At 44.6% G+C, this 14,412-nt stretch overlaps 1 protein-coding gene across 3 annotated transcripts in view; it reads left to right on the forward strand.

Moving 5' to 3' along the window:
- The window catches only part of DENND2A (DENN domain containing 2A), a 187,748-nt gene that overhangs the window by 103,183 nt on the left and 70,153 nt on the right, over positions 1–14,412 (forward strand). For all 3 annotated transcript variants that reach the window (XM_082255066.1, XM_082255068.1, XM_082255067.1), the window contains one exon: positions 4,116–4,240. In XM_082255066.1, the coding sequence (XP_082111192.1) occupies positions 4,116–4,240 (125 nt within the window). The remainder of the gene's footprint in view (positions 1–4,115; positions 4,241–14,412) is intronic.

Consider the following 14,412-nt stretch of genomic DNA (forward strand, 5'->3'; position numbering starts at 1 on the left):
ACGGTGTGATAAAAAATATTGCAATAATCTCTATTTTATTCTCTAGGGTCTCTGAATAAAAAAATATAATGTTTGGGGGTTTTAAGTAGTTTTCTAGCAAAAAAAAACTGATTTTAACTTGTAAACACCGAGTGTGAAAAACAGGCCTGGGGCTTAAGTGGTTAAAATCTACTAGTCCATCCAACACCACTCTCTGCACTAAAATCCAAGGGTGGCTACATTGCTCCTCTATAGATGCAGTGGATGAGTGAATGTAGCCACCCTAAAGCCCCGTACACACGTACCGATGGTCGGCTTACAAATGTTCCTCTTTTCTCCCCGGGATGTCGGTGTCTGCTGAAAAGTGCAAAGACAGCACAAGGACAGCACAAGAATTTTGTCCGCCGACTGCAGAAGTGATGTCATGTAATGGTTAACTTTCCCTGTGTTTTCTATTTTCTGAGCATGCCCAGTCTTGCAAATCTGCGGTCTGTCGGCCGAATTGTGTACTGACAGGCGAACAATCGTCCGTTCTGGTGTCGGCATACAAATATTTTCATGTTTGCACGAAAGACTTTTGTCCGCGGATTGTGCGCAGACATCTGTCGGAGGCACCATACTAACACGCGTACAATCGGCAGATCCTTCGTCCACCGACGTTTGTATGCCGACGATCGGTACGTGTGTACGGGCCTTAAGACAGCAGTTGTGTTACTGTCTGATCACCAGCTGAAAATAAAAACAAATGCAGCCACCACATCCAGTGATGGGAAAGTTACAATATATTTTTGTTTTTGGGTTTATTTGCGCTTAATGTCCCTTTCACACAACCATTATGATCAGGTCTTGCCTGTCAATTTTCCAGGTGGACCTGATTGGATAGTCTATTCACGCCTATGGACCACTGGGTGTACAAAGACTTGTGTCCCTTTACACCCGTCTACCTCCAGTCCTGTCCGCCAAAGACAAACGGAAGGGGATCTCTGTTCTCTTCTGTCTAGGCGTATTGGATCAGAGGTAGTCCGGTGTAAGCAGAGAGTGGAGTCTGTTTACTCCTGACTGCCCATAGAGCTTTGCATAAACTGAGTGGACACAGACCCGTCATCCACCGTCTCTGCTTTGATCAGCACGGGACCTGTGAGCGGATCCCCTGCTGAACGGAATGCAGTCCGCTTTACGTGAAAGGGGCCCCTAATGCCAAATTGCATTAAAGCCAAATTCCAGACATTTTTCTAGTTCTGGATAGGGAGAGGAAGAGTTAACATTTCTGTCAAGCATTTATTTCAATCTGTGACCCCCATTAGAGAGATTTGCCCTCACTTTCCCAAGTGATTGCCATTCAAGAAATGGGGGTGTGCTTGTCACAGGGACAGGAAAGTACCGGCAGCAAGAAAACAAATTGCCAGAAGATCTAACTTTTCCTCACTCTAATAAAAATGTGTTTTTGTTTTTGAATGTGTCCCCACTGATGAGATTTCCCATCCATTCCTGTCCTGACAGTAAAGGATGGAAAATCACACAAATAGGGACAAAGGTGCCTATAAAAACCAGGATGAAGGCCTTAACCCTTCCCCACTCTATGCAAAACAATATTAAAAGTTTTGGGTAGAGTTTGTCTTCAAGCTGCAGCTTTGAGAAGCATCATTTTGGTTTGGTAACAATATCAGGGCATGGACTTGTCATGGTAGACAAAGTAGATTTCCTGAACAAAACACCTAGATTAAATGATTGTCTATGCAAACTCTGCTTTGAGATCACCAGGAGTCAAGCTGGCTGTACATGGATCATAATTTTTCCAGTTCAGCAGGGACCAGCTGAATTTCTATATACAGTATGTATGGCCTCTGTGGTTGAACAGAAGTCAATTTACCAATCGACTTCTTTTCAACCTCCCTGGTGGAAAACTTTTGCTTAGTCAGCACCACAGCCAATAAACTGCAGCACTGATCAGTGTATTCAGATGGCAAAGAAGTCTCCCCGCTGTCAAAATGCAAAGACACAACAAGAGGATTCCCTCATCCAACTCCAATGTGTGTATGGGGGAATTGGGTAATGTTTTGTGTCCTTCAACCCACTGGTTGAACAAAAAAACAAACTCTTATATTGCGAGCCTCAGTGCAGATGTTCTTTGTCTTTGCCTGTCCCCTCCAATGACAAAGGATCAGAGTCGTTTGTTTTCTTGTTTCTATTTAGTTATGGAATACGAAGGAGAAAAAGTGGCCCAGTACAGTCCATGACCCAGGAATTTGAGGTCCCACCCTTCTATGCCTTTCAAACTTTTCCCATGGAAAATCCAAAAAGGGTGGAACATGACAACCTTGAGCCACCTAAATCAATTTAAACATCCATGATCATTGCAGTTGGGGCATAGAGGGTGACGTTTTTTAAATTAAGTTGACTACTTCTTATTTGTAAACTAAGTAAACTAACCGAGTTTTTGGGAACTGAACCTATCAGCATAAGGGGACTGGAAAGTCCAATTCGTCTGTGATAAACCTCAACCTGCATGCTCAGCTAGTACACTAATTGGCCAAAAGTGTGTGGATACTTGACCCTTAGCCCCGGTTCACACTTATGCGAGTGCGGGGTTCGCATGTAACGTCGGAGCGCACTGCTCCTTCATTACATGCGATCGGGTGTGCGGTGCGAGTTTAGCCATACACTTTGTATGGCTAAATTCGCACCTGCACCAGCAGCAAACTCGCACAGGACCCTTTTTGGCAGCCACATCAGGATCGGATCGCACAGCGGTTCACACTTGTGCGGTCCAATCCTGTGCGAACTGCAAGATCGCACTGCGATATGCGATCAAACTGGGGGTGTCATTAAGATTACATTGACACCCCCAGCATATCGCATATGGCAGTGTGAACTGCCGGGGGTGCGTGTGCGATGCGGGAACAGGCTGCGGATTCGCAGCCTTCCCGCATCGCATAATTGTGAACCGGACCTTACACCAATATGTGCATGTTGGACATCCCTTTCCAAAACCAGGATTATTAAAATGAGTTAGTCCACCTCTGTGGCTATAACAGCTTCCATTCACCTGGAAAGACTTTCCAAAAGGTTGTGGAGTATGACTGTGGGAATTGGTGCTCATTCAGCCAAAAGAGCATTTTTGAGGTCAAGTACTGTTTGAGAAGTCCTGGCTCGCAATTTGCATCCCAAAAACATTCAATAAAGGTTGAGGTCAGGGCTTTCTGCAGGCCACTCAGGGCTGTCTTTAACGCAGGGCAAAAGGGGCAGCTGCCCAGGGCCCAGTCATTGTTGTGGGGCCCAAAGCAGCTGCCACTTGAGCCCGCACTGCCCAAAAATAGTTGACTCATGAGGGCCCAAGAAAATGTTTGCCCAGGGTCTAATCATTATTATAGACGGCCCTGAGGCCACTCAACCTCTTCCACAACTCCTCACCATGTCTCTAAGGACCTAGCTTTAGCAAAAGGGACAAAGTCAAGCTGGAAAAAAGGTACCTTCCCCAAACTGTTACCAAAGGAAGTGCACCACTGTTTAAAGTGGAACTTTCCAAAAAAAAAAAAAAGAAAATGAGAGCAGGCAGGTTTTTAATGCAGAAGAGACATGATATGGTTACCGGCCTATCTGCACTATACACTGAGGGTGCGCGGGAGTAACATCGTTTTGGCTTGGTCAATTAAAGCGGCTGAGGATCAGAACCTCGAAGAACACCAGGCAAAGATGTCAACAGCTGACGAGGGAGCTTCGACATCACATTGCTGAAATGGAGGTTAGTATAATTCAACTTTAAACTGTCTTTCTATGTTGTTGCATTAACAGTACACTTTACTGGAACGACCTAAACTCCTGAACTGGAAGGAGTCTCCTTATAGGTTTGGTCATATACTGTAGTATTATAGTATATACTGCTATTCACAAGCCATTGGTCACATACTAGTTTCAGCACAATGTGTATTTTACACAAATTTATACACTTCGTTCATTTGCTATTATATTACAGATCTGCCGTGTCATGGAACAGTTGTGTCATTATCTCTTCCTGAAGAACAAGTTTTTTTTTTTTCTCTAGAAATGCTAAACCGTTTTCATTTTCAGCTGCTGTTGTCTTCAATCAGCTTGTAACATTTCATTTCCTTGCCCTTTCCTTACACTTTGCACACCAGAAAATCCTATGAATTTGAAGATCTGCTGCAGTCGTCAGAGAACGGACGGGTAGACTGGTACGCACAGACTAAGTTGGCCCTTACACGCACTTTATCTGAGGAGAACGTCTACGAGGACATTTTAGGTAGGATATTATTATCTCTTCTTTTCAGAATGAGCTTAGCTTCTCTATATAAAAAAAAAAAAAAACAATGTTGCAGCTTAATATTAAACAACATAAGGTACCAGCCAGGGGCGTAACTACAGGGGTTGCAGGGGTTGCAATCGCTACCGGGCCCCATGCTCCAGGGGGCCCGGTAGCAAACCAGTTGGCGAACTTCCAGAATCGCAAAGGTCACACTTGCGACCGGACCCTGGCATTGCACCACTGTGGGGAGGCCCCAAGATTGCAGGAAGGGGGCCCACAAGATTGCAGGAAGGGGGCCCACTGCAGAACTTGTGAAAGAATCCTGCTGTGGGACCGTAATAAAAGGCCATGCAACAAGTGTAAAGAGCCCCAGGATTAGTGGGAAGAGCCCTGGGCTTGAAGGTAAGGGCGCCGGCCAGGGGTCTGGGGGGCCCTTCATGGTTTCTTGCATCAGGGCCCTGAAGGTTCTAGTTACGCCTCTGGTACCAGCTGTTATGTTTTCTGTGCACAGCGCTTATTAACTGCTTACTTTAATGCATTTCAGTCATTGACTGAGCTTCGCAGTGGGTTGTGTGGTACCAATAAAATTTATGGCGGACAGATCTTGGAGTGTGCCATCTACTTCCTTCAACCTGATAAAAATTAATTGAGTCTAAAGCCTAGTACACACGCAACGATTATCGGCCGACCGATCGTCCGACTTTTGTCCAGAGTTGTGTTTTGTTGGTTGGAATGTGCCTAGACTGCACACAAATTTTTTCGCCCAACAAAATTCTACTTCAGAAGTGATGTCATGTGTTGGTTTGCTTTCTTTGTGTTCTTTCTTCACTGAGCATGCACAGTGTTGCTCATTAGATTTTTCCCTGTCGAAATTTGTACTGACTTCACGAAAATCGGCCGTGTTTTGACGGCAGACAAAAATTTTATAGCCTGCACACCAGATTTTTTTCGGCCGAAAAGTCGGAGTCGGTTGTCGGAAGCATCGTACTAACAAGCCGAAAATCAGCAGATCGGTAGTCGGACGAAAATTTCCCTGCCGATTTTCGACGCGTGTGTACAGGGCTTGATTTGCGCCATGAAACCTTTGCTTACTCTCGTGGTTGCCACTTTGTGCTTTTGCAGATCTCCTTAAAAATTGCTTTGTTATGTAATCTGTGGACTATTTATGAACAGTTCAATAGCTAAACTTTACATTTCAATGGAACACAATGACTGTCCGCTGAGAAATTTAAACAGAAAGAGAAAGACAGCATCCCGTTACAAGTCTGAAACCAAAGTAAATAGAATCAAGCCTCCTCTTGGGATATTGTCTAAACAGGAATTTATTGTATCCAGCACTTGGCTGGCTCTTGTTAAACCTCCTGCCTTCAAAACAACATTTTCCCTTCCTGCTTCTCTATGGGCATGTAGATCCGGGATTTATGTGTGGGAGTTTACATTCATAGATTTACCTACATTATGGGTATGGAGGGTTGTAATGCTAAGGCAAGAAGCCCCAAAGATAAATTATATCTTGCCTGGTTTGATGTGGTTGGTTTGATCTAACTGAACTCCAGGCAGATATAAAAGACACACATTTCTGCAGCTCTGTACTCATTAAGACATTGATAAAAAGGAACAGCCCACCTTTTGCAAAAATCAAATAAATGCACCCAGAATATTGAAAAAAAAAAAAATGTGATTACATTTTTGCATTGAAGTGTGTAGAGCATTGCAACTGTGATCAGTGCTTTGCAGGTGTTCTATCAGATTTCCCTACCCCATCAGATTTCTCTACCTACGTCATTTCCGGGTGAGATCAGCTGTGGATTCGTCATGCAGCAGCTTGTAGCCGCGTCACACGTCCTATTGGGCATGCGCAGAATAGGTAGGGAATTTTGATAGCATCGTAAGCGGTCAGACAAAAGTCCTAGTGTGCATGCGCCGGCGCATGCGCACCAACGGGTTGGGCAGCGGGATCTCTTATAACAAACATCCATCCGATCTCCATGGCCCACACTGCGCTGACCCGACACTGCACCGACCCGAAAATCCGATCTCCATGCCCCACACTGCGCCGACCCGACAATGAGACAGTGGGCGTGCGCGTGTGGGTAGGGAATAGGATTGTCCCATTGTCGGCTCCGCGCAGTGTGTGCCATGGAGATCGGATGTAGGTTTGTTATAAGAGATGCCGCTGCCCGATCTGTTGGTGCGCATGCGCCCGCTCAGACGCAGTAGGACTTGTGCCTCACCCCCTTATGATGTTATCAAAATTCCCTATCTATTCCGCGCATGCGCAGGAGGACGTGTGACGCGGCTACAGCTGCTGCATGACGAACCTGAACCGGAAATGACGTAGGTAGGGAAATCTGATGGGGTAGGGTTTTCTGACAGAACACAGGTCCTGCAAACTTTTCCCTCTGCCCCAGGTCTATACAGAGACACAGACTTTCAGTTACAGTGCTGAAGGAAGTAGACACTGGTCTGCAAGTGCTGTGATGTCACTGGACTTGGGTTTCATTCAGATCTATAAGTACCTGTGCAGCAGTGGCAGATGGGACTTGTAGTCTTCCCATTCACAGATCCCTATAAATGGATCTGTGACTGGATGACACAGCTGTGTAGGCGGAAATATGCAAGCTGCGCTAAATTAAAAAATTTACAAGACACACAAGGAAGAAGCAGCCTACATTTCATGTAAGGGTGGGGAGTGGGGAATGTGACTATGTTTCATGTAACATCCTAAATATAGTTGTAACATAAAACATGATCACAAACATTGCAGAAATATTTCACAAACCCAAGTAAGAAGCAAAACATAAATGTCTATATACGCTGACCCAATAAAATCGGAGGGGGACCCATAAAGTGAAAACAGCCTGGAGCCAAGGGTATAATTATTAGAAGGAGGGCTTTGTGATAGCCATCTGATGAAACAACGCACACACATTTTATTTTTATCCACAGTTACACAGCAGAGGATAAGAATGATGAGAGGCACTGATAGCACTCAGACACTGACAGCAGATACACAATCACCCCCCAGGACTGGCAGCCTCTAAGAGGGGTCTAATGAATGCCAGGAATGCTGTGTTTTGACCTGGGTGAATATCTTTCATTCTATTACCTGTTTAGTTTACCTCATCTTTCTGAAAAAACGGAGAATGAGTATCTAGTCATGCAAACAACAAAACACGTCAACATTATTTTGGATAAAGCAAGGAAGGTTTAAAGCTGAACTCCAGGCTAACTGTATTTGGCTTGGTAGAAACCTCTTGCAGTCCCCATATAGCAGAGCTTAGACTGAGAGAGAGAGAGAGAGAAACAGCACAAGGAGCCAGTCAGTTTTTCAACTCTGCAAGAAGCATGCTGATAGGAGTAGTGAGCAGAGTGACAGAGAGAGGAGTTTATCCCCTTGCTGTTTCTCCCTCACTGCCCAATCTCAGGCTAGGGGGGGGGGGGGGTGCAAGACCTGTAAGGCTTACTGAACTGTGTAAGAGAAAAATCAGGTTCCCTGCAAGACCGGGCAGTACTATATAGCAGAGCTGTATAAATTTTAGGTCTGGATGGACAGAAATACAAAGCAGGTAAAACAGCTCCCATATATGCATTTCATATATTTATTGAACGTTTTTTCTGGAGTTCAGCTATAGGATCTCTTTCATGATTTAAGTCCTCAGTTGACAAGCGGATGCTGGATCATCAGGGGCTTAGTAAAGGTGGGTGTCTTATGTAGCAATCATTGAAATATATAATAACCTTGGGTAAGGCTGATCTTCTAAACTAAGTGGCCAAGGAAGATGTAGATGGGAAAAAAGGCAATATGCCAATTTGTTAGGTCCAAGAAATTATCAATTTTTCACTTAAAGCAGAGTTCCAGCCTGGCAGAAAAAAATGAATTCAGCAGCTACAAACACTGTAGCTGCTGACTTTTATCATGTAGCACTACTCCCATGGGAGCTGCTTAAAGCGGATTTCCCTGGGTTACCCTTAGCAACGACTTGTAAATCCTTAGTACTTTAGATTCTTGGCTCAGTCAGTAGTCGAGGCGATTTGGTTTTTGTTGTTTTTATTTTATGATGAGATGGCAGAAGAGATGAGTGGGATACTCCGACTGGAACTATGCACAATGTGAGGGACATCTATTTGTAGTGTGCGGCAAGGCCGCTGCTTCACCTTGCCACAGAAGTGAAGATAATATGACTTTTCCTGTTTGAATATTCTCTTCAGGGTTTCAGAACTCGGCACCCCCTTTTCTATCACTGCTGACACTCATCTGCTGGCTCTAGCCACTGGAGTGGTCCCCTTCCTGGGCAGACCTTTGGCAAGCTTCCCTGTACTCATGGACACTGTTTTTCCAGAGTTTCACTGCCTTCACCTCCTCGGTCAGCTTCACTGGACCTCTGGGTTCAGCCACATCACTGGTTCACTAGGCCGACTGCCTGGGACCACCTTTCCTTCCTCAAAGCCGTCACCTTCCTCCTGGGACTCTGCTTCCCGCCAAAGACCCCTGTCACATGTGCCCTCAGCTTTTATGACCAATCCCAGGATGCACTGCGGTTGTATCCTCCCACTGGGACAGCAACAAAAGCCTGTTTGTCATTGGCTGGGTTTCCTCCACTGTCCAACAAGCTCCCCCATTGGATACAGTGGGGACACTGTAATTAATCACACATGGACACATGTAAAAGGCAAAACTAGAAATCCCGCTCCCTGATAAGCAGACAGAGCAACTATGGTTTTCCTGCTGCTTTCCTTTTAAGCAGAAACGCCAAAACTATATCTACTATCTAGCACCTGACTAGGAGGGTGCTACAAACATAAGGACACTTACCGGTCCAGGGGGTCCGCGATGCGGCTTCACAGCCTGTTTCCTACTGCACATGCGTGAGTTGCGCTGCACTTTCTGAATAGTCCCGTTGTCATCTGGGACCTGTGTGTGTCTCCCAGAAAGCAGCGGGGGGAAGAAGGGGCCGCAAATGAAGTAGGTCGTCGTGGCGCCCTTACACGGAAGTGGGAGGGGGTACCTGTTTTTGACAGATATCCGCCCCCCCCCCCCCACGAAAGGTGCCAAATGTGGCAACGGAGGGGGGGAGGAAGCAGGTAAGTGGAGCTTCCACTTTTGGGTGGAACTTTTTTTTTTGTTTTTTTTTTTTATGCTTTTTACAGAAACAGGGGACATTATTTTTAACATTGGTTCCTATGGAACATGTTCACATCAATGTATTTTTGTACCTGTGTGATTTTGGAAAGGGTCAGGGACTTTTTTTAAACACAAAACGCTGCCCAACAACAAATTTGCCTAAAAAACAAAAAAACAAAACATAAAAATCGTTGTAAAATTTCACTATAAAAAAACCCCACAAAAAGCTCTGCAGAAATGCTCTAAAGCAACATGCATAAGTGTGAATGGACTCTAAGGCCCCTTTCACACTATCCGTCCGTCGGATGGATTCCGTTTTTCTCAGCGGGGATCGAGCCGCCGATCCCCCGCTGAGCAGGAGGATGACAGCTGTGTCTCCGCGCTGTGTGCGGAGACGCAGCTGTCAGGTCCCCATGCATCTCTATGGGGGAAATCGGATGGGAACGGACCGTCGGTCCGTTCTCATCCGATCCCATCCGCTGGACGGATGGAAAATAGGGTTTCCATCCGTCCAGATTTGACGGATCGGATGTCAGTGGACATGTCTCCGCTGACATCCGATCCCCCATAGAGATGCATGGGGGGACCGTTCAGATCCGCCAAAAAAACGGACAGGCGGATCTGAACGGTCTGCCTGTGTGAAAGGGGCCTTACAAAGAGCCCCAACCCTGATCCGGGCTGTCAAAGTGCTGTTTTGCTAATAACCCCCCCCCCCCTTTTTTTTTTCTCTTTTGTCCTTCACAGGTTTTTCTTTTTAGTAATTTTAGCCCTTTTGAAATCCTGCCTGTGTCCTAGTAAAGAAAATTTGGCTTTTCTTCCTGTTCCTGTTAGAAAATTGATTCACATTGTTACATGTTACTGTTGGGAAACTGTCCCTGTTCCTGTGGTAAGTGTCAGACAGAACAGGAAAACCAAATAAATCTCCAAATAAATCTCTTTGGTACTCTTCTTCCTTAATTTTAATTATGGAGATGACAGTGGGAGATTTCAGCCTTTAGCAATTATCTCTGTTCTGCAGTCCCTGGGAGAGATAAGAAGCTAGCAGAAGATGGGGCCTACAAACATATACCCCAAAGGGTCCTTTCACACGGCCGCTCCGTGTGAAAGGTCCGCTGCGGGACTTTTTTTTTTTTTTTTCCACGGAGCGGATGACATTTCTGTCATCCGCTCCGTGTGCCCGCATATCATCCCATCCGTTTGCGGATGATATGCGGACATAATGTAAGTATATGGCACTGCGGATGTCAGCGGATGACACCGCTGACATCCGATTTTCCTTCCTTTCCGTTTTTTACACGGAAGAAAAAATGGGGTTCTGTTCCATTCGAAAAAACGGAACAGAACTGAAAGGAGGAAAATCGGATGTCAGCGGATGGTATTCCGCTGACATCCGCAGTGCCATTCACTTACATTATGTCCGCAAGTCATCCGCAAACGGATGGGATGATTTGCGGACACACGGAGCGGCCGTGTGAAAGGACCCTAACAGAAATCCCAGTTTAAAGGGATAAAAACATGTTAGAAGCCTATGATGGAAGCTTTGTAAAAAATTCCCTTTAACCTGTTCTTCCTTTACTCATCAAGCAGCAGTTGCATTAATCTCCTCTTTCCTGTAACAGGAATAAGGAAGTCTTGATTTGCTGTTTTGCACAATTGTTACATTATGTAATTATGGGATGATTACCATAAAGCACCCAAATGTTTATTTATGCAAAACAAATGGCTTGTAAAACTAGTCAGACTGGGAAGTAATAGGGTGGCAGGCAGTGTTTTAGCATTTTTGATGTTCAGTACTTGAGACCTGGGTTCATTTCCCATCACTCTCTGCCTAGAATCTGTATGCTGTGTGGGTTTCCTCCCAAAAAATACAACTTGTGAGTTTTCAGCAAGTGCTTCTGTTTAAATATATGCAAGTGACTCTCTCTGGAAAAAAGACAAGACTTTAGGGTAAGTAAATTGGACTCCACTCAAGCTGGCCTTGGCGTCAGTGTTAATTTTGATGTCTAATTTCGAGTTAGTTTTAGTCCTAGTCTTTTGGCTAAAATGCCATTTAGTTTTAGTCGTATTTTAGTCATCTGAATTGTTTTTATTTTTAGTTGTATTTTACTCTACTAAAATCTCCAGTACATTTTAGTCGACTACAATTATTTTAGGCAGCTAAAATCTAATGGGTTTAGTTCAATTGTAATGCATTATTTAAGAATTTCTCTAGAATTGCCAATCTCATTATATACTCCTGGAGTAAAAATCTAAGAACATGTGAATATTGATGGTAATAAGGTTTGAACATGCTCTACAGACACAGATTTAGTCATCGTGATATATAACCAGAGTTAATTTTTACGTCAATTTTCAAGTTAGCTTTAGTTTTAGTCGTATTTTAGTCATGTTAAAAAGTGTTACTAAACCCACAACAGTAAAATCAGTATGTATATGCAGTAAAACATGCTTGTTATACTCACTGTGGAACCTAAGGGGTTAATTCTCTGCATTGTGTAAAGGGCTGCTTGATTTTGTATGCACAGATCCTCTTCTTCCACTGACTCCAAAACATGTCCAGATAAGACAGCCTTTGGAGTCAGGCTGCACGTGCTCAGTTTGGTGTGTATTGCTAGAGAGGTTTTTTTTTTTTCTTTGGAGAGTGCATGTGATCAGCACAGGGCCAATCAGCACTGTCCAGACATGTCTGGACAGAGGGTCAGGAGCCTCAGGACAGCTCAGTGCAATATGAAAACTCTGCCTACAAGCTTCACCAGGGACTGATAGAAATCACAAGGCTGCTATATACTGCTGATGAGAAAAGGTATTTAGCAGTTTATATTTACTGAAATGATTGCATTTCCATGTTCTGTGTACTGTGGGCGACCAGATATAGTAAATGCAGGCTCCTGGGTTTAGTGACACTTTAATTGTTTTAGTCTTATTTTAGTCATATTTTAATGGACTAAAATAGTATTAATTTCGTCTACCAAAATATTTTTGTTGAAGAAATGTTGGATCGTAAGCTCCTCTAGGCTCAGTGACTGATGGAGAATGCTCTGTGTACTTCACATATCTCTGTGGATTATTCCTGATTTGGACATGCAGGAATATGCTGGCATCTGTAGTTCCCCCTACTAGAGATCACAAGTTAGTAGTTACAATGAATAAGCCGATTGATTGTGATTTGTTGCAGTGCTGTCTTACATCCTGTTTTGCAGTAATTACAGCTGACTCAAATTTTCCATTATCACAGCTATAGGGCACTTGTGTGCTACAAACCTGCTGTTTACATGAAAAAAAGCATTAAAATATGTAACTTTATTCATGAATTTATCTTATTTTTAAAGCTTGCCAACATTTCAGAAGTGTGCAGTTCTGCATTAATTTGTATGGGATATGTTTCTAAAGAAAAAAGGGTGAATGCGTATTTGTAGCTGAATTAAAAAGGCTTCTTCAACCAAATGACACTCTAATGGTCCTTTCACACGGTCCGCCTCCTTAGGCGGATCCTTGCTGCTCAGCAGGGGATCGTAAACACTGATCCTCGCTGAGCAGAAAGGTGACATCTCCCTCTTCGCTCTGTGTGCAGAGAGGGAGGTGTCAGAGCCACATGCATCTCTATGGGGGAATCGGATGAGAGCAGACCGTCTGTCTGCTCTCATCCAATCCATCCGATCCGCTGGACGGATGGAAAATAGGGTTTCCATCCGTCCGGATTTCACGGACAGGATCGGATGCGGATGGCAGCGGACATGTCTCCCCTGACATCCGCTGCCCCATAGGGATGCATGGAGCATCCGATCAGATCCGCCTAAAAAACTGACAGGCAGATCTGATCAGAGCGGCCCTAAGGCCCCTTTCACACAGGCTTTTTGATCAGGTCCGCTGGTCAGTTTTTCAGGTGGATCTGATTGGACGCTCCATGCACCCCTATGAAGCAGCAGATGTCAGCAATGACACCCGCTGCTATCCGATCCTGTCCATGAAATCCAGATAGATGGTGACCCTATTTTCCATCCCTTTGGAGGATCGATCAGATGGGATTGAAAGAAAGTCGGACTGTTTTCATCTGATCTCCCACAGAGGAGAGAGGGACTCTGACAGCTCCGTCTCAGCACAGTGGGCGGAGTTGGACCTGTCATTCGCCTGCTCAGCGGGGATCGGCAGATCGATCCCCCGCTGAGCAACACAGAGTCCGCCGGGCAAAGCCCGTGTGGAAGGACCCAAAGAATCGATCCTGAATTTTGAATAAAGTTCAGACTGATTTAAATTTGAGTGGCCAAATCCGAATCTGAATTTCAGAGTCATTTTTGACAGTTTGGATTTCTGCCAGACTTCTGAAAAAAAAAAGGGACTTTAGGCTATTTTGACTCTTAAGCTCATGCACATGGCGAAGGAAAATGCAGCCTTTTTCGTGTATGAACAAGAGATTCCTGGAAGAAATGAAGATGGGCTGTATAATTATTATTATTATTATTATTATTATTATACATAAGTTATATAGTGCCAACAGTTTGCTCAGCGCTTTACAACATGAGGGCAGACAGTTACAATATAATTCAATACAGGAGGAATCAGAGGGCCCTGCTCATTAGAGCTTACAACCTAGGAGGGGGTATCAAGTGATACAAAAGGTAATAACCGTGAGAGATGAGCTGATGGAGAAAATTAAAGTACAGTTGTTAGGTGAAGGCAGGATGGGCTTCTCTGAAAGATGGGTTTTCAGTAATCCTCTAAAAGCAAACAGTGTAGGAGGTAATCAGACAGATTGGGGTAAGGAATTCCATAGGATGGAAGAGGCTCGGTAAAAAGTCCTGGAGGCGAGATTGGGAGGAGGTGACGAGGAAGCTAGAGAGCAGGAGGTCTTGAGAGGAACAAAGAGAATAATTAGGTTGGTATTTTGAGACTAGGCTCAGGATCGGCCAGCTCGGTTGGATGGGAACGTCAGTGTATTGCCATTTTCAGATCCCTTCAGAGATGTTCAATTGGGTTCAAGTCTGGGCTCTGGCTGGGCCACTCAAGGACATTCACAGAGTTGTCTTGTAGCCACCCCTTTGTTATC

The sequence above is a fragment of the Pelophylax lessonae genome (genome assembly GCF_965119305.1).
Source record: "Pelophylax lessonae genome assembly, chromosome: 4".
NCBI classification, from domain to species: Eukaryota; Metazoa; Chordata; class Amphibia; order Anura; family Ranidae; genus Pelophylax; species Pelophylax lessonae.